Source organism: Salvelinus fontinalis, chromosome 17, assembly GCF_029448725.1.
Source record: "Salvelinus fontinalis isolate EN_2023a chromosome 17, ASM2944872v1, whole genome shotgun sequence".
Taxonomy (NCBI): domain Eukaryota; kingdom Metazoa; phylum Chordata; class Actinopteri; order Salmoniformes; family Salmonidae; genus Salvelinus; species Salvelinus fontinalis.
The window spans coordinates 41675296-41700816 of record NC_074681.1 but is presented as its reverse complement, the minus strand read 5'-3'; the positions used below and the strand labels follow the sequence as shown (position 1 = coordinate 41700816).

At 41.4% G+C, this 25521-nt stretch overlaps 1 protein-coding gene across 1 annotated transcript in view; it reads right to left on the bottom strand.

The window, feature by feature from the left end:
* Nucleotides 1–11091: 11091 nt before the first annotated feature.
* LOC129814412 (tyrosine-protein kinase JAK1-like) overlaps nt 11092–25521 on the bottom strand; it is a 31253-nt gene continuing 16823 nt past the window's right edge. Inside the window, exon 25 of the mRNA XM_055867519.1 lies at nt 11092–15648. Coding sequence (XP_055723494.1) covers nt 15520–15648 — 129 coding nt within the window. The 3' untranslated portion in view covers nt 11092–15519. The remainder of the gene's footprint in view (nt 15649–25521) is intronic.

Genomic DNA, 25521 nt, shown 5'->3' with positions numbered 1-25521 from the left:
TATATGTATCATCCTCTGATACTGATATCCTCTATAAGAAATGTGCTTTTACAGTCTAAATGTAATTTTAATGGGAAAATTCTTGAATGGAAAATTCTCTTAACATTAATGAATAACTTAAAATAAACATACATTAAACTCTTTAATTTAACATTCTCATCTATAGAATGATATAACAAACACAATAATAAAATCAGCAGCAGATTTTTGAACTAAGTATACATATCAACTAGACAATAAGCAGCTGTAAAAGTGGAAATGGAAAATGGAAAACGAAATGGAAATAAAGGCCTGATGGTGGCGCTAGAGGAAAAATCAAGTGGTCATCAAATCAATAGGTTTATTCCACATGGGGTCTTGATTCTGCACAACAAATGTTATGGCAATCCAGCCATTACTATGAGATATATCTTGTTCTCAGCCTGTGGGCATCATGTGTGTAGTGATCCAATATCCATAACATGCCATTTAACAGTTAACACTGGCTCTTGCTCAGCCTTACTCACCAAGAGCCCAGCACCGAGCATTTTTGCTAACAAAGTCACTGATCAAGTCTTTGAAGTCCAGCTTTCTAGCTAACCGACTTTCAATGGACAGCATGGCAAGACAGCAAAGCCTGTCCTGGGACATAGTGGACGTCAAATCGTTTAAAAAAAAATCAGTTTTAGCTTACTGAAAGCTCTCTCGCCACCAGCAAGTCACAGGCAGTGTGCAAAATATAAGTAAAGCATTGCACACTTCTCCAAAAATGCTTTGCAGCTGCATCTTACAAATTGCATTCAGGAGACCAAGAGGGGACGAATTAGGGGGGAAAGTGGCAGCATATACAGTGTTCAGGTGTCTTACTTCCTTTTGAAACTCAGGTGTAAGATCTCTGGAATACTTCATGATCAGTGGTTGGCACACAGAAGGGACTTTATAACTTTCAGAACAGCAGAAAATTCTTCGACAATTTTTGCAGTAGTGTGGAACTTAGTGTCCAAGTCACTTATGATGTTGTCCATAGCAGTAAAAACACTGTGTTCCAAAACACTGTTGCTGCACTGTCCTGAGCTGTCTCCTCTTGAGAGGTCTCATCATGGAATCTCTTCCTTTTCCTCTGGCGGCTGTGTTCCCTGCTAAATTGAGGTGCAACATCCATTTGCGTAGCAATCAGTGTTGCCTCAGATAGGAGAGACTCCCATCCATCTCTAAGAGCCTGCATCTCTTCCTTTAAGGCTCTGATATTGGCTGCCTCTGAGTCAAGTGATCTTTTTTCTGACTGGATAATCACATTCCTATCCTCAATGCATTGCAGTACCTGCAATTATGCCAACTGACCTGTCATTCAACACAATGCGGCTCACCTCCTTCTTCAGGAGTAGGGCTGGTTCAGGGGTATGGGGATGGGGAGACAGGGCTGCATCTGTTGGGCCTGGCACCAGGCAGGGGCAGGGGCAGGGACTGATTTAGTATGAATAGCTTGCTAAAAATTGGCCTGCATTGATTAAATGTCAGCTAAAAGAGTGAAATGTAAACACTCATAATTTTCTGTGAAGATATTAAGTAACTAATGTTAGGGGAGAAAAAGTAGCGTCACCATGTCCTTACTGACGGTAAATCATTAGAAATTAATAATTCGATTTAATGCAATTCCACCTTCCAGCAAATCCAAAATGTGTTTATCTGTTCAGCTTTTTGGTCTCTGGATATACCAATATTCTCAATTCCAGAGCATTTCAAAAACGAACTACATGTTAGGTCATGGCATTTGCTTTCTCTTTCAAATTCAATGTTGGCCTACCATGAACTCATGTTATCCATAGTCTATATAGTAAAACAAAAAGTAGGCTCCAGACTTAGATTTATTGAAGTTGTATCAATCTAACAAGTCCAAGCAGGAATGCATGATAAAAATATGTTGATGTGCAACACCTAAACCTGCCACACCCTGATCTGTTTCTCCTGTCCTTGTGATCGTCTCCACCCCCCTCCACGTGTCGCCCATCTTCCCCATTATCCCCTGTGTATTTATACCTGTGTTCTCTGTTTGCCTGTTGCCAGTTCGTCTTGTTTGTCATGTCAACCAGCAGTTTTGTTCTCAGCTCCTGCTTTTCCCTAGTCTCTCTTTTTCTCACCTTCCTGGTTTTTGACCCTTGCCTGTCCTGACTAATGAGCCCGCCTGCCTGACCACTCTTCCTGCCCCTGAGTCTGCTGGCCGACCTGTACCTTTGCCCCACCTCTGGATTGTTGACCTCTGCCTACCCTGAGCCTGCATGCCGTCCAGTACCTTTGCCCCCCCTCTGGTTTACTGACCCCTGCCTACCTTGACCTGTCGATTGCCTGCCCCTGGTGGAATATTAAACCATTGTCATCTGGGCCTATCTCCATTTGAGTGTTCCCTGGGGTATCAGCCCCCGCTCTTCCCCAAGCAGGAGGAAGAGGTTGGCGTACCTTCTGCCCAGATGTTTGTCCGCCGCTGTCGTCGTACCTGGAGGAGAGCCCGGTCGCCCCTCCTCAAGACCACCTCCAGGTATCGACGACAAGCGGATCGCCATCAGACCCCGACATCATCTCAGTCAGAAGGTATGGATGCCCCTCCGGGTGGAATCCCGCAAACTCTCCCCCCGGTTTATCGGCCCATTTCCCATCTCCAAGATTATTAGCCCATCTGCTGTTCGTCTTCTGTTGCCACGTACCCTTCGTATACATGTGCCCAGAGTCAAACCTGTATCTCACAGCCCTTTGTCTCCTGCTTTTCCCAGTCTCTCTTTTTCCTCGCCATTATTTTAGATGCCCCAAAAAAAGAAAGATTTGAGTGAAGTGAGCAGCTTCTCCACTTATTAGGCCTAGTGCTTACTTGCTTTATTTGACAGCAGTAATTGAAAGGATTTGACGGTTAGTTTAAGAGTTGGGAAAAAGTGGTCATCATGAGATGCTGTTGAAGATTTCACGCATGGGCCCACCGTTGACTATAAGAGCAGCAGCACAGTTCAAAATCAAATCACATTTTATGTCACCTGCATCATAATCAACAGATGTAGACTAACAGTGAAATGCTTACTTATGGGCTCCCTTCCCAACAATGTAGAATGAAAAATATAGAAAAAGTATAAATACACAATGAGTAACGATAACCTATATATACACAAAGGGTGCCAGTACCGAGTAGATGTGGAGGGGTACGAGGTAATTGAGGTCGATATGTACATATCGGTAAGGGTAAAGTGACTAGCAACAGAATAGATAATAAACAATATCAGCAGCGTATGTGGAGTCAAAATAGTTAGTGCAAAGGGGGTAAATGCAGATAGTCCGGGTAGCTATTTAGCTATTACATAGTAGTCTTATGGCTTGGGGGTAGAAGCTTTTCAGGGTCATGTTGGTTCCAGATTGGTGCATCGGTACCGCTTGCTGTGCAGTTGCAGCGAGATCAGTCTGTGGCTTGGGTGGCTGGAGTCTTTGACAATTTTCAGGGCCTTCCTCTGACACCGCTTGGTATAGAGGTCCTGGATGGCAGGGAGCTCGGCCCCAGTGATGCACTGGGCATATGCACTACCCTCTGTAGCGCTTTGCGGTCGGATGCCAAGTAGTTGCCATACCAAGCGATGATGCAGCAAGTCAAGATAATCACAAGGGTGCAGCTATAGAACTTTGAGGATCTGAGGGCCCATGACAAATCTTTCCAGCCTCCTGAGCGGGAAGAGGCGTTGTCATGCCCTCTTCGCGACTGTGTTGGTGTGTTTGGAACTTGAAGCTCTCGACCCGCTCCACTACAATCCCGTCGATGAGGATGGGGGCGTGCTCGGCCCTCCGTTTTCTGTAGTCCACTCAGCTCCTTTGTCTTGCTGACGTTGAGGAAGAGGTTCTTGTCCTGACACCACATTGCCAGGTCAGTAACCTCCTCTCTATAGGCGGTCTCATCATCGTCGGTGATCAGCCCTACCACCGTTGTGTCGTCAGCAAACTTAATGATGGTGTTAGTCGTGTGCAGCCATGCAGTTGTGAGTGAACAGGGAGTACAGGAGGGGAATAAGCAAGCGTCCCTGTTGAGGGTCAGCGTGGCAGATGTGTTGTCGAATACCCTCACCATCTGGGGGTGGCCTATCAGGATGTCCAGGAACCAGTTGCAGAGGGATGTGTTTAATCCCATAGTCCTGAGGTTCGTGATGAGCTTGGAGGGCACTATGGTGTTCAACGCTGATCTATAGTCAATGAACAGCATTCTTACATACAGTTGAAGTCGGAAGTTTACATACACTTATATTGGAGTCATTAAAACTCGTTTTTCAACCACTCCACACATTTCTTGTAAACAAACTATAGTTTTGGCAAGTCGGTTAGGACATCTACTTTGTGCATGACACAAGTAATTCTTCTAACAATTGTTTACATGCAGATAATTTCACTTAAAATTCTCTGTATCACAATTCCAGTGGGCCAGAAGTTTACATACACTAAGTTGACTGTGCTTTTAAACAGCTTGGAAAATTCCTGTCATGGCTTTAGAAGCTTCTGATTGACATAATTTGAGTCAATTGGAGGTACACCGGTGGATGCATTTCCAGGCCTACCTTCAAACTCAGTGCCTCTTTGGAACATCATGGGAAAATCAAAATAAATCAGCCAAGACCTCAGAAGACAAATTGTAGACCTCCACAAATCTGGTTCAACCTTGGGAGCAATTTCCAAACGCCTGAAGGTACCACGTTCATCTGTACAAACAATAGTACGCAATTATAAACACCATGGGACCACGCAACTGTCATACCGCTCAGGAAGGACACACGTTCTGTCTCCTAGAGATGAACGTACTTTGGTGTGAAAAGTGCAAATCAATCCCAGAACAACAGCAAAGGACCTTGTGAAGATGCTGGAGGAAACAGGTACAAAAGTATCTATATCCACAGTAAAACGAGTCCTGTATTAACATAATCTGAAAGGCCCTCAGCAAGGAAGAAGCCACTGCTCCAAAACCGCCATAAAAAAGACGATTTGCAACTGCAAATGGGGACAAAGATTGTACATTTTGGAGAAATGTCCTCTGGTCTGATGGAACAAAAATAGAACTGTTTGGCCATAATGGCCATTGTTATGTTTGGAGGAAAAAGGGGAACGCTTGCAAGCTGAAGAACACCATCCCAACCGTGAAGCACAGGGGTGGCAGCATCATGTTGTGGGGTGCTTTGCTACAGGAGGGACTGGTGCACTTCACAAAATAGATGGCTTCATGAGGAGGAAAATGATGTGGATGTATTGAAGCAATATCTCAAGACATCAGTCAGGAAGTTATAGCTTGGTCGCAAAGGGGTCTTCCAAATGGACAATGACCCCAAGCATACTTCCAAAGTTGTGGCAAAATGGCTTAAGGACAACAAATTCAAAGTATTGGAGTGGCCATCACAAAGCCCTGACCTCAATCCTATAGATAATTTGTGGGCGAACTGAAAATGTGTGTGCGAGCAAGGAGGCCTACAAACCTGACTCAGTTACACCAGTCCTGTCAGGAGGTAAGGGCCAAAATTCAACCAACTTATTGTGGGAAGCTTGTGGAAGGCTACCCGAAACGTTTGACCCAAGTTAAACAATTTAAAGGCAATGCTACCAAATACGAATTGAGTGTATGTAAACTTCTGACCCACTGGGAATGTGATGAAAGAAATAAAAGCTGAAATAAATAATTCTCTCTACTATTATTCTGACATTTCACATTCAATAAAGTGGTGATCCTAACTGAACTAAGACAGGGAATGTTTACTGATATCAGGAATTGTGAAAAACTGAGTTTAAATATATTTGGCTAAGGTGTATGTAAACTTCCGACTTCAACTGTTGGTGTTCCTCTTGTCCAGGTGGGAGGGCATTAGAGATTGCGTCATCTGTGATTCTGTTGGGGCAGTATGCGAATTGGAGTGGGTCCAGGGTGTCTGGGATGATAGTGTTGATGTGAGCCATGACCAGCCTTTCAAAGCATTTCATGGCTACAGATGTGAGTGATAGTAATTTAAACAGGTTACCTTGATGTTCTTCGGCACAGAGACTATGGTGGTCTGCTTCAAACATGTACTACAGACTGGGTGAGTGAGAGGTTGAACATTTCCTTGAAGACACCCGCCAGCTGGTCAGCGCATACTCTGAGTACTGGTAATCCATCTGGCCCCCGGCCTTGTGTATGTTAACCAGTTTAAAAAGTCCTACTCACATCGACTACGGAGATCACAAATTTGTCCAGGACTGCTGGTGCTCTCATGCATGGTTCAATGTTGCTTGCCTCGACGCAAGCATAGAAGGCATATAGCTCGTCTGGTAGGCTTGCGTCACTGGGCAGTTCGCGGCTTGGTTTCCCTTTGTAAACCATGACAAGCGTCAGAGCCGGTGTAGTATGATTCAATCTTAGTCCTGTATTGTTGTTTTACCTGTTTGATGGCTTGTTGGAGGTTGTAGCGGGAATTCTTAGAAGCATCCATATTAGTGTCCCGCTCCTTAAAAGTGGCAGCTCTAACCTTTAGTTCAGTACGATGTTGCTTGTAATCCATGGCTTTTGGTTGGGATATGTACGTACAGTCAATGTGGGGACGACTTCGTCGATGTACTTATTAATGAGGCCGATGACTGATGTGGTATGCTCCTCAATGTTATTGAACATATTCTAGTCTATGCTAGCGAAGCAGTCCTGTAGTTTAGCATCCGCTTCATCGGACCCCTTTCATATTGAGCACGTCACTGATTCTTCCTGTTTGAGTTTTTTCTTGTAATCAGGAATCAGGAGGATAGAGTTATGGTCAGATTTGCCAAAGGAGGGCGAGGGAGAGACTTGCATGTGTCTCTGTTTGTGGAGTCAAGGTGGTCTAGAGTTTTCTTACCTCTAGTTGCACAGGTGACATGCTTGTAAAAATTTGGTTAAACGTATTTCAGTTTCCCTGCATTAAAATCACCGGACATGAGAAGCGCCGCTTCTGGATGTGCATATTCTTGTTTGCTTATGGCACTATACGGCAGGTAGCCTAGTGGTTTGAGTGTTATATCTATCCCTAACATAGGCTAAGTAGATAATTATAGCCTATCCATTATTAACTCTACTGCCTAGAATTCTTATAAACCATCTAATAAGCCAAAATCGTAACAGTTTCTGTTAAAAGGCCATCTTTAATTTAAGCATTTCTACACTACTGGAGAGCTGTCGGTCAGGACAACCAGGAGGGGCCGGTTAGGGCAGATGTGTTAGACACGCCAGATAACCTCTCCTGCGGCCTCCTCTCTTGCGACGCCGGGACACCCTGGGGCGGCTGCGGCGCCTGCAGACAGGGCGGCTGGCGGATGCGATGTGTCTTCTGGGCATTGTGATTGATAGAGAAGACTATGACTGACTTTTAGATGGACCGGGGGACACTTTTATAGGGCTAGAGGAGGCGGGAGTGACGCCATCGTAGGATAAATGATGGTGCAAAAATTATGATAGTTTGAATTTGGAAAACTCCTGTCTTCAGTGACATCATAGTAGCCCTTGGGGTTCTGATAGTCCCAGTCGGTATTGAATAGAATGTCGCAGCCCCGCCCGCTTGTGGGAAAACAACCATTGGCTCACAACAAAAACTTGCCCTTTTTCAAATGCAATTTTCTTGTTGTCTGCTTGTTTTAGTCAATTACAAAACTACATTTAAGAAAGGTACAACTTGTCTAAAAATGTATTTTCAACATTGCCCGCTCCCAAGATTTCTCACCTCTTAGAAAAAAGTAACATTGAAGGGCTTCAATCATGCCCCTTTTCATGATGTAGCTAACAGTTATGTGAGTGAGTGCTAGCTGGGTACCTACAGGAACATTAAGCTAGCCAAGACCGACAACACAAACAAATGGACTCTAAAGCTACAAGTAGTGAGTGGAGTTACAAATGGACTATAGGCCTACTAAACAAGTTATGTCTTACCTGTGATTAAATGTTTTCCACACACATAGCTATGTGTAGCCTACTTGGACACCAGGTCCTCGCATTTCCCACGCTGAATAGCCTGAAGCCACAGGGCTCTTCTCGCAGGCTTTATTTCCCTATGTGGGGAGCAATGCTTAGGTCTGGATTTTTGACCTGGTTAAAGGGCCGGCACCAGAACGAATCAGTTGGACAGACCTTTGGTATCCATAGACAAACGTTTTTTCACGGGACCTCCTGTGACCTCTGACCTCCTCACGCTTGCACGCTTCTACCGATCTGCATTACAGTTATTGATTATTTTATATGCACATTTTCATGGAACTGTTTCATTTCAATAATAACGTTTTTGTTTCTCAAAATCATTGTCATGTGGTTAATCATAAAAATGTGAAGTAAAATGTTACAAATCGAAAAGTTAAAATTCTACTAAGGTGAGAGCACCAGCCTCATTGATACACTGGTGGCTGAAGAAATGAGAGCATAGAACTCAGAAATAGCCTATAGGCCAATGCAGTAGTAGGCCTATACCTTCCATCGTCAACTAAGTAAGATATATAGGCCTAAAGCAGACAAATAAAAACAGTAGAAATTCTGGTTATTTCAATCACATTCATCTTTCTAGTCCGTCTCCCTGCCTCCCTTTGACTTGAGATATTGCTAGTGAAGTGCAACAACGAATCAAATCATCAACTGGGTCCGGCCTGAAGCTTTCGCTAGCGAACTTGCAACATTGTATCAACTAGCCTACTCCGGGTTTCCGTGGCAGTGAGCTCGGGGCAGACAGCTGTTTTTTATGAAGTTTCCACTGGATATGCGGGATCATCAGATCATAACATTTTGTTCTTTCACACTAAAGCTTCGTGATTATCGAGGCCGGGTGTGTTGGAAAGAAACTATCATTCGCAAACTATCATTCGTAATGGATGTAAAAATAAATAGACTTTGTCTACAATGTGAGGTGAAGAAAAAATTATTGAGAAGCTCAGCTTATTAGTGGTGGACGTGGTGAGTTAAGACAATCAGAAACCAGACATTGCCAAATGAGCACTTTCCTACATTTGTACATAGGAGACCAGGTAAATGACTGTAATTAATACATGCATTGACAGAAATTAAAGTAACCAAATTACGGAGGATTAACGATACATTTACTAGGCCTACTGGTGACACGTAATGGGGAATTTATAAAAAATAAACAAAGGGCAAACAATTAATAGAATAAACAATGAATGTGCAAGAATTGGCGGGAGAGAGCCGAGTGCATTTTGGAGAGCTGAGTGCATGCATTCTGGAGAGAGACACACCATATAGTCACCATATAGTCGCCACACACCCCTCCCCTTCTTCTTGTTGCAAAATTTTAAATTATACTCAAGAAACATTATCATCTTCACACGTATTTTAGATGCTTTTCACTGACAGGGCAAATCAATCAGCTAGACATATTGCGCTGCCCAAATTGCGGGCTTGCCAAATAGGCATAGGCCAACCTACACACTTGTGATTTGAAACAATCCACAGACATTTTTTTAAGAAGCTAATGATCCTCTGTGGTAAAGTTATGCTCTCTGGTGAAGTATTTTGAATGTTTTTATTTAGACAGGAGAAATTATATAATTTGGGCAAAACATCCATTTACTTTAGGGGAAGCCAGCATCCTAACAGAGCACTGTGGACCCCTGCCAACTTTAATTTCCCATTCTCAAGAGGCTGAAACCAGAGCTCTGTATATAATGACGAGATGCTCATGTCTCCGTCCTAACAATGGGAGTCGTGGAAGTATACAAAACTTTTTTTTTTATATACTCAGAGGACCCTTATTAGCATGTTTTAACCACTCCTATATAAATGATAGATTATCAGACACTCAACAAGAAGGTCTGATCTCATTATTACTGAAACAGGAACCAAGTGGTATATATAAAGATCCAGTCCATGAAAATAATTGGAGACCTCTTACACTTCATTGTTGTGATGCAAACATCTAGCAAAATGCTTGGTGCATAGAATTCAAAAATTATTGTCAGATATTATTCCTCCTAATCAGACATGTTTTTTACATGGACGATACATTGGAGATAATATAAGACAAGTACTGGAAACAAAAGAATACTATGAAATATCAGGGACACCAGGCCTGGTTTTCATAGCTGATTTTGAAAAGGCTTTTGATAAAGTACGACTGGAGTTTATATATGAATGCCTAGAATATTTACATTTTGGGGAATCTCTTATAAAATGGGTTAAAGTTATGTATAGTAACCCTAGGTGTAAAATAGTAAATAATGGCTACATCTCAGAAAGTTTAAAACTATCTAGAGGAGTAAAACAAGGTTGCCCACTATCGGCATATCTACTTATTATTGCCATCGAAATGTTAACTGTTAAAATTAGATCAAACAATAATATTAAGGGATTAGAAATCCGTGATTAAAAAACGAAGGTGTCATTGTACGCTGATGATTCATGTTTTCTTTTAAAACACAATTAGAGTCTCTCCACGGCCTCTTAGAGGATCTAGATACTTTTGCTATCCTCTCTGGATTAAAACCAAATTATGATAAGTGTACTATATTATATATTGGATCACTAAAAAATGCTAATTTTACATTACTGTGTAGTTTACCAATTAAATGGTCTGACGGAGATGTGGACATGCTCGGTATACAAATCCCAAAAGAAAGAAATCTCACTCCAATAAATGTTTATAGAACGTTAGCAAAAATAGATAAGATCGTGCTACCATGGAAAGGAAAATACCTGTCTATTTGTGGAAAAATCACCCTGATTAACTCTTTAGTCATATCACAGTTTACCTATTTGCTTATGGTTTTGCCTACACCTAGTGACTTTTAACAAAAAAATTATATGAACAAAAAATATTCCATTTTATTTGGAATGGCAAGCCAGACAAAATGAAAAGGGTGTTATTTATATGAATATGAATTTGGAGGGCAGACATGATTAAATATTAAAGCATTAGACCCCTCACTAAAGGCATCAGTCATACAAAAGTTATACTTAAATCCAAACTGATTTTCTAGTAAATTGGTAGGAATGTCTCATCCTATGTTCAAGAATGGCCTTTTTCCCTTTATTCAGATTACACCTGCTCACTTTCGGTTGATTGAAAAGGAAATAATCTCCAAAATATTGTTATTTTTTAAACAAGCCATAGAAAGTTGGTTGCAATTTCAGTTTAATCCACTTGAAAAGACAGAACAAATAATACAACAAATATTGTGGTTAAACTCAAATATACAAATTGATTAAAAAAAAACATATTTAAAAAAATAAAAAAGGTATAATTTTAGTGTATGATATCATAAATAGGACTGGTGGAGTTGTCACACATGCAGCTAACACAGACATATGGAAATGTCTGCTCTTCCCAAACTTACAACCAACTAATTGCAGCATTACCACAAAAATGGAAGAGGCAAGTAGAAGGGGAAAAGGTAAGGAACTTGTATGAAAGAAAAGTGTGATACATAAAAACATATACCAATTTCATTGAAGGACCAAAAAACTGACAGCTGTGCCATATAAATTGCAAAATAGTTGGGAAGAGATTTTTGATGTACCCATTCCATGGCACATGGTTTATGAATTGATACGCAAAACAATGCCGGATTCAAAACTTTAAATTTTTCAATTTAAATTACGATACAAAATTCTTGCAACAAATAGAACGTTATATATATATATATATGGGGGATACAATCTTCCCAGCTCTGCAGATTTTTCTGTGAGGAGGCAGAGTCATTAGATCATTTATTCTGGTATTGTCCATATGTAGCTCGTTTTTGGTCTCAGGTCCAGGAATGGCTGAAGAGATTGCAACATTTGCCTAGAAATAACGCTACAGATAGCTATACTGGGTGATTTGAAAAGCCATAGTCAATCAATCAATAATATAATAATTATTTTAGCAAATTTTGTTTTTCTACATTTACAATCTCTAGAAGCTATGAGAATAGAAAGGTTCAGTACTTTTGTGAAGCATCACAGCACAGTTGAAAAATATATGGCAAATAGAAATGGTGTTGAGAGATAGATGGGAGGGGTTGAATGGAGCTGAAGGGTGGGACTAATAACAAGATAACCAACGTAAAACATACAGGGTCTGTAAAATGTATATAGGTTCAGAATTTTTGTGAAATAGAACAGTTACAAATAGAAATCAAACTGGATGGACATCAGAAATAGAGGAAGGACTAAAAACAAACAAAATATAACTACTGTAAAATAGATTGTGTCTGTAAAATGTGTATAAGATGTATAAACTGAAGGTAGAAGCCTAAGTGTTATTTTTTATTAGTTCCCTCCAATTGGGGGAAGGGTGGTAGGGTTTGTGGGGAATAATAAACTTATATAAAAATAAAAAAAAGTATGTATATCTATATAGGTATGTGTATGTATATGTGTATACAGTATGTATGCATATGTACTTGTATGTATATGGATATATATATATTTACCAAAAAAAAGTTATGGTGGATTGGAAATGATGCAGACAATTACATTGATGGAAGCAACAATCTTTCCGCAATATTAAGCTGAGCCACCCCTTTAAAAAAAACCTTTATAAAACAATGGAAGTCGTTGTCCCAAAGGTAGGAAGGCAAGCGACAAGCTTAGGTCTGCATATTATGCCCATAGAAACGCAGTGAGCCCCCTCGCTTCACCTCTTCCTCTCTGCTGAAACTCTCACCGGAGAAAATATCCGAGTGAGCGAAACAGCACCCCTCTGCCTTACGTCAGATACATGGTCTACACATACTGAGACAGAGGGGCGCTGTTTTGCTTGCTCGGATGTTTTATCTGAGGTTGATGAGTATTTCTGTCGGCGTGCGTCTCGGTCCCAAAAATTATCAGTATTTTATTTGGACGGGTAAGGAGGTACGGGTAGAGCAGGCCAGGCCCCCTAAGGCCCGCCCATATTGCCGGCCCTGTCTGGTTACATTGAACAACATACCAGCTTTTCAGATTTATTTGTATAACAAGAAAAAACAACCAAGTTGGCTCTTTTACAATGGGGGTCAATGGGAAAGAACATTGTTTTCACCAATTTGTTGGGCGTGGTCGAGGTGAATTCCTTCTTAGGAAGTGATTATCGATTCAGAGTTTTGGCAGGATGATGCAATAGCAACCGTGCCATTCCAAACACATAAACCAGGAAAATGTATACAAAACACAGCGGAATATGAAGTGGATAATCCCATGTGGGACGATGAGCCTAAAATGAAGAAAATCGGCCCAAAATTGTAGGAGATATTCTCGCAGTTTAGAATCCTTAGCGTATTATAAAATAATATTAAAAGTGCATGCCTTAAAGATGCAGGCCAGGCTTAAATCAGATCAGCGGTAACCCGCATTAGCCAACAAATGCATTGCTTTCATTGCTTTTGTTTAGGCGCTGTCGGAGGTATAACTGCGTTAAGAGCTGTCAAATCCACAAGGGTCCCCTGTGTTACCTATTGCAATTGGACGCACCTAGTCGCATGATAAGTAGAAACCCCATGCAGCAGTTTGAACACTGGAATGTGTGATATAATCTACTCAATTGGGCTCACAGATTTGACAGTTTTGACACAGTTAACTGACTAGCCTAGTTAAATAAAGGTTAAATCAATTATGGGGTGAAAGCTATTGAAGTGTTAAGGTTACTACAAACTTTACTCTGTTGATCTACGTGTACACACGTGGGTGGAGCGGGATTTTTAGAGTAGCGGACACCTTCATTAACATGATACCCTCACCGGTTCCACTCCCATTGACTAGGGGGCAATAGCAAAGTTTTAATATTTTAGTCTTTCCATTTTGTGAAGGCAAGGAAGAATTGCCTTCCCTTGCTAGTAGTATCTAGCTGGCAGCATGGCTAGCTAGCTTTAGCCTGGCTAAAGCATTTCAAGCTAACTTGCCTTTATACCTTCCCACATCTCCATGTGAAATAATCCGATTTATAATTTAAAAAAAATATGCCCTGGAAAATATTTGTATACTTGCTGGTGTAACCTAAAACATTATCCCAGTTTGATATGCTGCTTGTCTATTCATTCCCATATCAGCTAAACATAGACCATCATGTTTTGGTAATGGAGAAAAATGCACATGGCTAGCTAGTTGACTACAGCAGGTTCTACCATTTCACAATAGCCTGAATCACTAGTTATTACTAATAAACTAAATGCCTTTTGGGTGGATTCTTGTTGTTTGGTTGGATTCTTGTTGTTTGGTTTACTGTTTAAACAGTCACTGAGAATATATTTCAATGCAAAATGGGCTACTTTGATGATGAATAGCCTCTGTAGCCTACAGATTAGATCAAGGAACCAAGTGACAACACTACCCCCACAGTTGACTGCCGGAGCCTATTACAAGGAGCCGCCCCTTTTTTGCAACACTCCGAATCTTGCGCCTGCGTAGAGCTTGTAGTAAACTTTACACCCAATAATGTATATTTACACACTAGATGACTGACAGGGGGCACTCCACTCACCATTGTAAAAAATAGCTTGGAAGCTATAGAATGCATTTGTTGTTGCCACATGTCTTCTATTACAGACAAGTTAATGCATATATTTGAATTATATTATTTGAGCTAAACATTAAAAAAAATATGTCTCCGATACAACATGAAAAGTACTTAAATATATGCAATTTTGTCCTTGAAACAATTAATTGAAATACTGTAGAACTCGTATGGAGGACTGCTTTTCAGGGGAATGCCAATATACTCAACCGTTGCCTTCAAAGCCTCTCATTGGCCAATGCATAGCATCAGCAATCCAGGGTTTATATACATCATTGGTTACACCTCTGACACCGGCTAACAAAAAAGTTATGAAAAGCTATCTGTTTGTTGGCTAACGCAAATTACCGCCTCGATGTCTTTCATCCTTACAAAATGAACTAACTCAGTTATCCAAAAAGGTCCTATTTAACTTACAATGTGTATCAATAGCTTGTAAAAAGAAAGAAACAAATACTGTACTATAGAAAATATTGAATGACAGCAGCATGCATTTGATGGTCAGAATACTTTTGAGTTACTGTATATGTACAGTATGTGGAAAAGTATATAAATCAAGCCCACATCTGGGCAATTTGTTTCTGCATTGTAAAAAAAATGTAGCTTTTGTCCTTCTGCCTGTCTGTGATGGTTGACGTCTGTCTGTCTTTGTGTGTCTGTGCTAGATTACGTCTATTTTTATGTCTGTAGTAGTCAATGTCAGTCTGTCAGTCTATCTGTGCTAACACACATCTGTCTGTTCCGCTAACTGACATTCGTCTGTCTGTCAGTCTTTTCATCCATCCATCCGTCTATTTGGATAGATGTGTTTGCTAAATGGCATATACACTGAGTGTTCAAAACATTAAGAACACCTGCTCTTTCCACGACCGACTGACCAGGTGAATCCAGGTGAAAGCTATGATCCCTTATTGATGTCACTTGTTAAATCCCCTTCAAACAGTGTAGATGAAGGGAAGGAGAAAGGTTAAATAATGATTTTTAAGCCTTGAGACATGGATTGAGTATTTGTGCCATTCAAAGGGTGATGGTGCAAGAAATGTATATATATATATCCATCTATGTGTGAGCTCTATCAGTAGACAGCCAGTCTATCTCCTCTGTGCCTCTCGTCCAGCAGCGTCTCCAGCTCCGTGATCAGGCCTTTGAACTGGATCCTGTTCGCCGGGTCATACTCCCAACACCTCCTCATCAGGGAGTATACCTGCGCACACGCACACGCACACATACACATACACACACACACAGAGAGAAAGAGAGAGAGATATGTATGAGTATGTTGCACGTCACTCCTTCACAGGAGAGGCATTTGAAAAACAATTCTCTCCATCACAATGCATTTGACAGAAATGCCTTCGGGAACATGTGAACTTTCATGTGCCTTAATAACAAACTTGTATGCCATCTGTAAATAAGAATATAATTGTTCAATTACAAGCCTAGTTGGTTCAGCCACAGAAAAATACAGGAACCTTCACGCTAGCCATGATTGGCTGAGATAATGGGTGGGCTGGACATGCCGAGAGATGAGTTCGGATTGGTCTGCCATGTAGCATGCTTCTGTCTATAACCTGAGCTGCTCAGTATGTAGATAATCCTTGCTACTGAAGCTCTTTTGAAAGATATAATGTTAGCCATGTAGAACTGCAAAAGCGTTGCTACTGCTCTCAATAACATTGCTGCCTTGAATTTAGCAGGCACTATCGACAAAGATCAGTGGGGAAAAGTTGTGATGGACTACTTTCTGCACATGGTCAGTGTGAACCGGAGAGACTTGTCACAACGGGCCAAACATGCTGTACAAACAAAACGGAAAAGACACAGGACGTCTTACTTCGTTAAAGCGGTTCCGGTCTGCCATGAAGCGTTCCTGCATGTATATGGGTAAATCTAGCTACATTTTCAGATATCATACATTTCTAATTTAGGCAGAAAGTCATTTTCATTGCAGGTTAAAGAGTATTGTTAGCTAGCTAGCTAACCTTAACTTGATTGCTCGCTAGCTAACAATGAACCTAGTTGGTTAGCTTTCGCTACTTACAGATTCATACTACTGCATTTTATGCGTGGTGGCTAGCTATGACAATCTGTTTGCATTGCTAGTATTGTATGTGTTGGAATTATGGTTCATTGTTTGGCTAACTACATGTCTAAACAAAAGACTCCACATCGCCAGATGATTACATGACCCATCAAATTAACCAGGTGTGTCTGAAGGTGATTACGGCCATCCATTGTATTTCATGAACATGTGTACCTGTCTAGACATTACTGACCCATCCACTTAGCTAGATGTGGCTGGGGGGTGGTTGTAGCATTTTAGACATTTAGACAGGTGTGTCTGGGTTAGCATCACCTACACACTAAACAAAAATATAAAACGCAACATGTAAAGTGTTGGTCCCATGTTTCATAAACTGAAATAAAAGTTCACAAAAAATGTTCCAGCTTATTTCTCTCAAATGTTTTGCACAACTTTGTTTACATCCTTGTTAGTGAGCATTTATCCTTTGCCAAGATAATCCATCCACCTGACAGGTGTGGCATTTCAAGAAGCTGATTAAACAGCATGATCATTACACCAGGGGTGTAGCCAGATGTTTTTCTATTGGATAGGCCTAGAAAAATTTGTCTAGGCACTTTTTCTACTTATTTATTACATTTATTTTGCGATGTGCACCATATAATTATTTCTTAATACAATCGTTTTATACTAGTGCATAGTACTTGGCACAACCTCGTTACATATACAAATAATTACCTATCCCAGCATATTAAAATAAGACAGTAACTTTAGACCAGTTGCCAACAACATGAAACTCATCTTCAGGCGCACTTTAATCTCGATGGGCAAACAAGCCTATATTTGATGTTACCATTTATAGCACGGCGGGCAGTAGTACTATAAAAAGGTACCTTACCTTTAGTTGACGTATCATAAGGCGTGACCTACATCACAAGGCGCAGACGGCGAGGCTTTGAGTTGAATATGGTGATGATTTCATCATAATCCAATGTATCTGTCAGTTCACTCTCAAAAGACAGCAAACTGAAGTGGTTCAGCCGGGCGCTTGTCATTGGTGTGCGAAGACGATTGTTTTATCCTAGTTGTTGTTGGGAAAAGTCTCTCCACACCGCATGATGTCATTGGAAGTGTGACAATGATCTTTAACCTCTCTAGGGTATGTGGGACGGTAGCGTCCCACATACCCTAGAGAAAGCCAGTGAAACTGCAGTGCGCCAAATTCAAAACAACAGAAATACCATAATTTAAATTCCTCAAACATACAAGTATTTTACACCATTTTAAAGATACACTTGTTGTAAATCCAGCCAAAGTGTCCGATTTCAAAAAGGTTTTATGACGAAAGCACACCAAACGATTATGTTAGGTCACAGAAAAAGACAGCAATTTTTCCAGCCAAAGAGAGGAGTAACAAAAAGCAGAAATAGAGATAAAATGAATCACTAACCTTTGATTATCTTCATCAGATGACACTCATAGGACTTCATGTTACACAATACATGTATGTTTTGTTCGGTAAAGTTCATATTTATATCCCAAAATCTGAGTTTAGGCGGGACGCTATTGTCTCACTTGGCAAAAAGCCAGAGAAAATGCAGAGCGCCAAATTCAAATGAATTACTATGAAAATTACTATAAAAATCAATCTTTCATTAAATCACACATGAAAGATACCAAATTAAAGCTACACTGGTTGTGAATCCAGCCAACATGTAAGAATTCAAATACGCTTTTCGGCGAAAGCAAACGATGCTATTATCTGAGGATAGCACAATAGTAAACAAAGACAGAGAAGCATATTTCAACCCTGCAGGCACGACACAAAACGCAGAAATAAAAATATAATTCATGCCTTACCTTTGACGGGCTTCTGTTGTTGGCACTCCAATATGTCCCATAAACATCACAAATGGTCCTTTTGTTTGATTAATTCCGTCGATATATATCCAAAATGTCAATTTATTTGGCGCGTTTGATCCAGAAAAACACCGGTTCCAACTTGCTCAAACGTGACTAGAAAATATCTCAAAGGTTACCTGTAAACTTTGCCAAAACATTTCAAACTACTTTTGTAATACAACTTTAGGTATTTTTTAACGTTAATAATCGATCAAATTGAAGACGTGATGATCTGTGTTCAATACAGGATTAAAACCAACTATAGCTAGCTTTCTGGTCACGCGCTTCTATCTAACAGGACTCTTCAAGTGACTCTCGTTCAAGATGGCCCTACTTCTTCATTACACAAAGGAATAACCTCAACCAATTTCTCAAGACTGTTGACATCCAGTGGAAGCGGTAGGAACTTGCAAGCAGGTCAACAATTTTTTTTTGAATGGTTTGTTCTCGGGGTTTCGCCTGCTAAGTTCTGTTATACTCACAGACATGACTCAAACAGTTTTAGAAACTTCAGTGTTTTCTATCCAAATGTACTAATAATATGCATATCTTATCTTCTGGGGATGAGTAGCTGGCAGTGTAATTTGGGCATGCTTTTCATCCAAAATTCCAAATGCTGCCCCCTACCCTAGAGAAGTTAACAGTTTATATTAGGGAAAATATCATCAGGGCAGCTGTCAAGTACACTCATTATGGACAAAGTCACTTTCTTATGTTAATTGTGCAACTCAACTGCTGAATAAAAACAGTGAATTCAGCATCCTCAATTGATATTGCATAATGATCGCATGTGGTCTTCAGCTGCTCTTTAAGGCCGCAAGTTTGGGATTCTTTGGAAAAGGAAGCTGCCGCTTGCATGATCCCATACGTCTTCTTGAAATCTCGAGTTTAACTCAGTAATCTGTCTGTCTAGAATATTGTTCCAAAGTTGCCTCAGGTCACTGTCACTCTTGATGCTGGATGTTTTCCTTAATGAAGATGTGACAACAATGTCTGCCAATTTTACAGGCAGTTTTCGCTGCCGTGATGCGCTCACATTCCAATTACTAATATCATGCTTAATCATCATCTCTTCAGTTAGCTTGAGAACTTTATCAAAGTCTCCCCCTGAGTTATCTCTGAACATAGAAAAGCTGATTTTGAGGATTTCAATTCGTAGCAAAATCAACACAGTCTCACGACTTCTAGGCCCATGGGTCTAGAATTCAAATGTTGCAAGGGCACTAGCATGTAATTTGATATTCTCGTGTTTGCAGCAAGCATTTCTTGTGAGTTTCCAGTTTTTAAATCCATCTCGTACAAATCTGAATTCAACATTTGCCCCAGGAAAGTGCGGACAAAACGTACAATATATTGCATCTTTTGCTTTACTATACTCAATCCACACAAACTGGTCATACATCCTTGAAGAGAAGCAGCGTGATTTGCCATTTATCATACTTGAAGGGAACTTTGCTAGATTTGGTTGACAGGCTGGTCAACGGCAGACAAATCTGACGGTGGACCATCTGACGGTGGGGTAGGCAAGCATGCCTGGCTCAACGTGGCATTGGTGGTTGTGATGGCGATTGCGGTTGTTTCTATCTTGGCGCCACCTGTTAATGTATGGGTAGGTATAAGCTACAGACAACGGACACAGTTGCATTTTATCAAAGGCAATTTGAATGCACAGAGATACCGTCACGAGAACCTGAAGCCCATTGTCGTGCCATTCATCCGCTGCCATCACCTCATGTTTCAGCATGATAATACACAGCCCCATGTCGCAGGGATCTGTACACAATTCTTTCAAGCTGAAAATATGCCAGTTCTTACATGGCCTGCATACTCACCAGACATGTCACCAATTGAGCATGTTTGGGATGCTCTGGATCGACAGGTACAACAGCTTGTTCCAGTTCCCGCCAATATCCAGCCATTGAAGAGTGGGACAACATTCCACAGGCCACAATCAACAGCCTGATCAACTCTATGCGAAGGAGATGTCGCGCTGCATGAGGCAAATGGTGGCCACATCAGATACGGACTGTTTTTCTGATCCACGCACCTACCTTTCTTTTAAGGCATCTGTGACCAACATGCATATCTGTATTCCCAGTCATGTGAAATCCATAGATTAGGGCCTAATTTATTTATTTGACTGATTTCCTTATATGAACTGTAACTCAGTAAAAATCTTTGAAATTGTTGCATGTTGCATTTGTATTTTTGTTCAGTATAATAATTACAAAATATTTAATCTCAGCACTTTCTATTTTTTATATTGCTACTATGCAAGTAACCATTTCACTGTACCGTTTACACCTTCTGTATCCTGTGCGTATCCTATGTGACAAATAAACTTGTGCTTACCAGAGACGGAACTGTGAAGACCAAATTGACCTGCACCAAAGTCAGATTAGGAGGTATGCCAAGGACTTTATTGAAGGCTACTACTTTGACCACCTTTCGTCTTAATCTTTGGTTGTTAACTGCACTAACTTACTCTGTTTAGCACATGTCCTCACATGGGAATCTACTTTTATCCAATATAAAAAACAGCACAAAATAACAATAACGAGGCTATATACAGGGGCTACCAGTAGGGTTGCACATTTTGGTGAATATTCAGAGGTGGAAACTTCCCGTGGGAATGAACAGAATATATGTTAATATATGGCATATGTGTTAATATGTGGTAATTAATGGAAATATATGCAAATCAATATTAATACCATTTAAATTGAGATGTTTTTTTTGCATTGGATATATTTACCATATCATATGGAGACAGAAACATAAACCTTTTACCTTATCATAAGTAGACAATTGCAAATGATTAAATCCTTCCAATATAAATGTAAAAAACGATTTAGTAACAAATTTAACTTTAATAAAAATGAGTTGACTTTTCACATGGGATGATTTCACAGAACAACAAAAGAAAGGGAATATTGAATGATCCCCAATGACCCATCGCATCTCCCAAAAACATTTTCAACATACATCTGTAAAATGAGTTTTGAAACTAAAGCTTTGGTTGTCTTCCTCTTAGGCTTCCATGTCTTCTCCCTGGACCTCCTCAATGTCCACTGCTTGAACATCAGACTCTGAGGCCTCATCTTCACTGTCACTTTCCAACCCTGGATGGCTCGTTGTCAGGCTCAAAAAGCTTCAAATTTGCCTGCATGGCCACCAATTTTTCAACCCTTGTATTGGTCAGCCTGTTGCGTGCTTTGGTGTGTGTGTTCCCAAACAAGGACCAGTTGCGCTCTGAGGCGGCTGATGTTGGTGGGATTTGGAGGATGATGATAGAGGCAACAGGGGAAAGAGCCTCAGATCCAAAGTCCCTTCCACCAGGTGGCTGATGAGATATGTTGGCACGACTGCCATATTGCATCTCCATCCCAAAGCCCTTCTTGGAAGTGTCCTTCGCCAGACTGCCAAGAACCTTGCCCTCATCCAGGCCAAGGTGGTGAGACATGGTAGTGATGACACCATAGGCCTTGTTGATCTCTGCACCAGACAGGATGCTCTTGCCAGCATACTTGGGGTCCAAGAAGTATGCTGAGGTGTGCTTTTTGATGTATTTCAGAACAGCAGTTTTCCCTGCATGGAGCAACAGTGAAGTGGGCAAGGCAGTACGGACTTCTTCTCTTACATCTGCAAGCAGAGTCTGAACATCGGACAGGGTGGCATTACCTCCCTCAATCCGTGCAATGGCTACTGCTATAGGTTTCAGGAGCTTCAGGCTGCTTACCAGTCTTTGCCCAAAATACATCATCCAGGAGGATCCTCTTGATGGGGCTGTCTATATCGGCAGACTGTGATATGGCCATTTCTTGGAGAGACTCCCCCGCAAGGAGACTGTCAAACATCATGACAACACCACCCCAATGAGGTTTGCTGGGCAGCTTCAATGTGGTGCTCTTATTCTTCTCACTTTGCTTGGTGACGAAGTTTGCTGCAATAACTTGATGACACTTCACATACCTAACCATTTCCTTGGCTCTCTTGTAGATTGTATCCATTGTTTTCAGTGTCATGATGTCCTTGAGGAGCAGATTCAATGCATGAGCAGCACAGCCAATGGGTGTGATGTGAGGATAGGATTCCTCCACAGACCAAGCAGCCTTCATGTTCGCAGCATTGTCTGTCACCAGTGCAAATACCTTCTGTGGTCCAAGGTCATTGACGACTGCCTTCAGCTAATCTGCAATGTAGAGACCAGTGTGTCTGTTGTCCCTTGTGTCTGTGCTCTTGTAGAATACTGGTTGAGGGGTGGAGATGATGTAGTTAATTATTCCTTGCCCAGAAACATTCGACCACCTATCAGAGATGATTGCAATACAGTCTGCTTTCTCTATGATTTGCTTGACCTTCACTTGAACTCTGTTGAACTCTGCATCCAGCAAATGAGTAGATAAAGCATGTCTGGTTGGAGGGGTGTATGCTGGGCGAAGAACATTCAGAAATCTCTTCCAATACACATTGCCTGTGAGCATCAGAGGTGAACCAGTTGCATACATAGCTCGAGCAAGACATTAATCAGCATTTCTCTGACTACATGCCTCCACTGATTCCAGGAGGACCATGAGCTGTTGCTATCTATAAGTCTGATGTCTGATTCATAATTTTCACCTTGAATGGAAGTAGAGGGACTTTTGTCAGAGGTTGCTTGTTGTGAGTGCTGAAGGAACTTTATGCACTTGGCCAGATGATTCTGCATCTTTGTTGCATTCTTCACATATGATTTGGCACAGTATTTGCAAATGTACACAGCTTCCTTCTACATTAGCTGCAGTGAAATGTCTCCACACATCAGATAGTGCCCATAGCATTTCCCTGTAAAGATTAGAAAGAAATGAGTTAAAATAAACAACAAATACAATTTTATGTATGTACAGATCAATAGTTAATCAGTTAGATTAAACAACTCCTTTGTAAGATAAATGTTTTAAAATGAAACATGTATGGAAACAGGTGAATTAACACTCCTCAGTTAGCAGGCTCAAGCAAGCTAAAACCCACATGGTAGCAAAAACTAACAAGCAGAAATTGTTAACAAGTTAGAAATAATTTAAACACACTTTGCTGTAGGCTACTATTTACTAGTTAACAAAAATATAATGTAATATAAAATATATTCACCCCACCCAGTATTGTAATCAAAACTTACCAGAAAGCATGTAGTCCTTGTCGCAGACAGTGTAGTAGTGTGGGCTCAATAGAATCTCATTAGTGTGCAAGATCTTGAGAATCAGCTGTACATGTGATGGAAAAGTGCACTGCACATGTGATGGAAGAGCGTACTGTACATGCAGAGGGTTTCAATTCCATTGAATTGGGGATACTTTAACCAAAATATGCCACAAGACCTAGAATTGCCTTGTGTATCCCACAAAAAAAGTTCACTGTTATAAGCAAACTTTTCTGATGAATATAAGTAAAATTCCCCAAATTCCAGGGCTTAACTTCCCATGGAAAAATTCCCGGAAAGTTTCCGACCCTTTGCAACCCTAGCTACCAGTACCGTGTCAATGTGCAGGGGTACCGAGGTAATATGTACATGTAGGTAGGGGTAAAGCGACTATACATAGATAATAAACAGTGAGTGGCAGCAGCATAAAAAAGGGGATCAATGCAAATAGTCCGGATAGCCATTTCATTAACTGTTTAGCAGTGTAATGGCTTAGGGGTAGGAGCTGTTAAGGAGCCTTTTAGACCTAGACTTGGCCCTCCGGTATCGCTTGAGGTAGCAGAGAGAACACTCTATGACTAGGGTGGCTGGAGTCTTTGACCATTTTTAGGGCCTTCCTCTGACACCACCTGGTATAGAGATCCTGGATGGCCGTGAGCTTGGCCCCAGTGATGTGCTGGGCCGTGTGCACTACCCTCTGTAACACCTTGCGGCCAAATGCAGAGCAGTTGCCATACCAAGCGGTGATGCAACCAGTCAGGATGCTCTCGATGGTGCAGCTGTAGAACTTTTTGAGGATCTGAGGACCCATGACAAATCTTTTCAGTCTCCTGAGAGGGAATAGGCGTTGTCGTGCACACCACACTTCCAGGTCTCTGACCTCCTCCCTCTACGCTGTCTCACTGTTGTTGGTGATCAGGCCTACCACCCTTGTGTCGTCGGCAAACTTAATGATGGTGTTGGAGTCGTGCGTGGCCACGCAGTTGTGTGTGTGAACAGGGAGTACAGGAGGGGACTAAGCACGCACCCCTGAGGGGCTCCCGTGTTGAGGATTAGCGTGGCAGATGGGTTGTTGCCTACCCTTACCACCTGGGGGCAGCATGTCAGGAAGTCCAGGATCCAGTTGCAGAGGGAGGTGTTTAGTCCCAGGGCCCTTAGCTTAGTGATGAACTTTGAGGGCACTATGGTGTTGAACGCTGAGCTGTAGTCAGCGAACAATATTCTCACGTAGGTGTTCCTTTTGTCCAGGTGGGAAAGTGCAGTGTGGAGTGCAATGGAGATTGTGTCATCTGTGGATCTGTTGGGGCGGTATGTGAATTGGAATGGGTCTAGGATATGTAGGTTGCTGTTGATGTGAGCCATGACCAGCCTTTCAAAGCACTACTTTGCTACAGACGTGAGTGCTACAGGGTGGTAGTCATTTAGGCAGGTTACCTTGTTGTTTTTGAGCACAGGGACTACCGTGGTCTTTTCGAATCATGAAGATATTACAGATCCGGTCAGGTAGAGGTTGAAAATGTCAGTGAAGAAACTTGCTAGTTGATCAGAGAATTCTGAGTATGGAGTCCTGGTAATCCGTCTGGCCCTGCGGCCTTGTGAATGTTGACCCGTTTTAAAAGGTCTTACTGACATCAGCTACAAAGAGTGTGATCACAGTCGTCTGGAACAGCTGGTGCTCTCATGCATGGTTCAGTGTTGCTTGCCTCAAAGCGAGTATAGAAGGCATTTAGCTCGTTTGGTAGGCTTGCGTCACTGGGCAGCTCATGGCTGGGTTTCCCTTTGTAATCCGTAATAGTTTGCAAGCTCTGCCACATCCGACAAGCATCAGAGCCGGTGTAGTAGGAGTCAATCTGAGTCCTTTATTGAGGCTTTGCCTGTTTGATGGTTGGTCGGAGGGCATAGCAGGATTACTTATAAGCGTCCGGATTAGTGTCCCGCTCCTTGAAAGCGGCAGCTCTAGTCTTTAGCCCAGT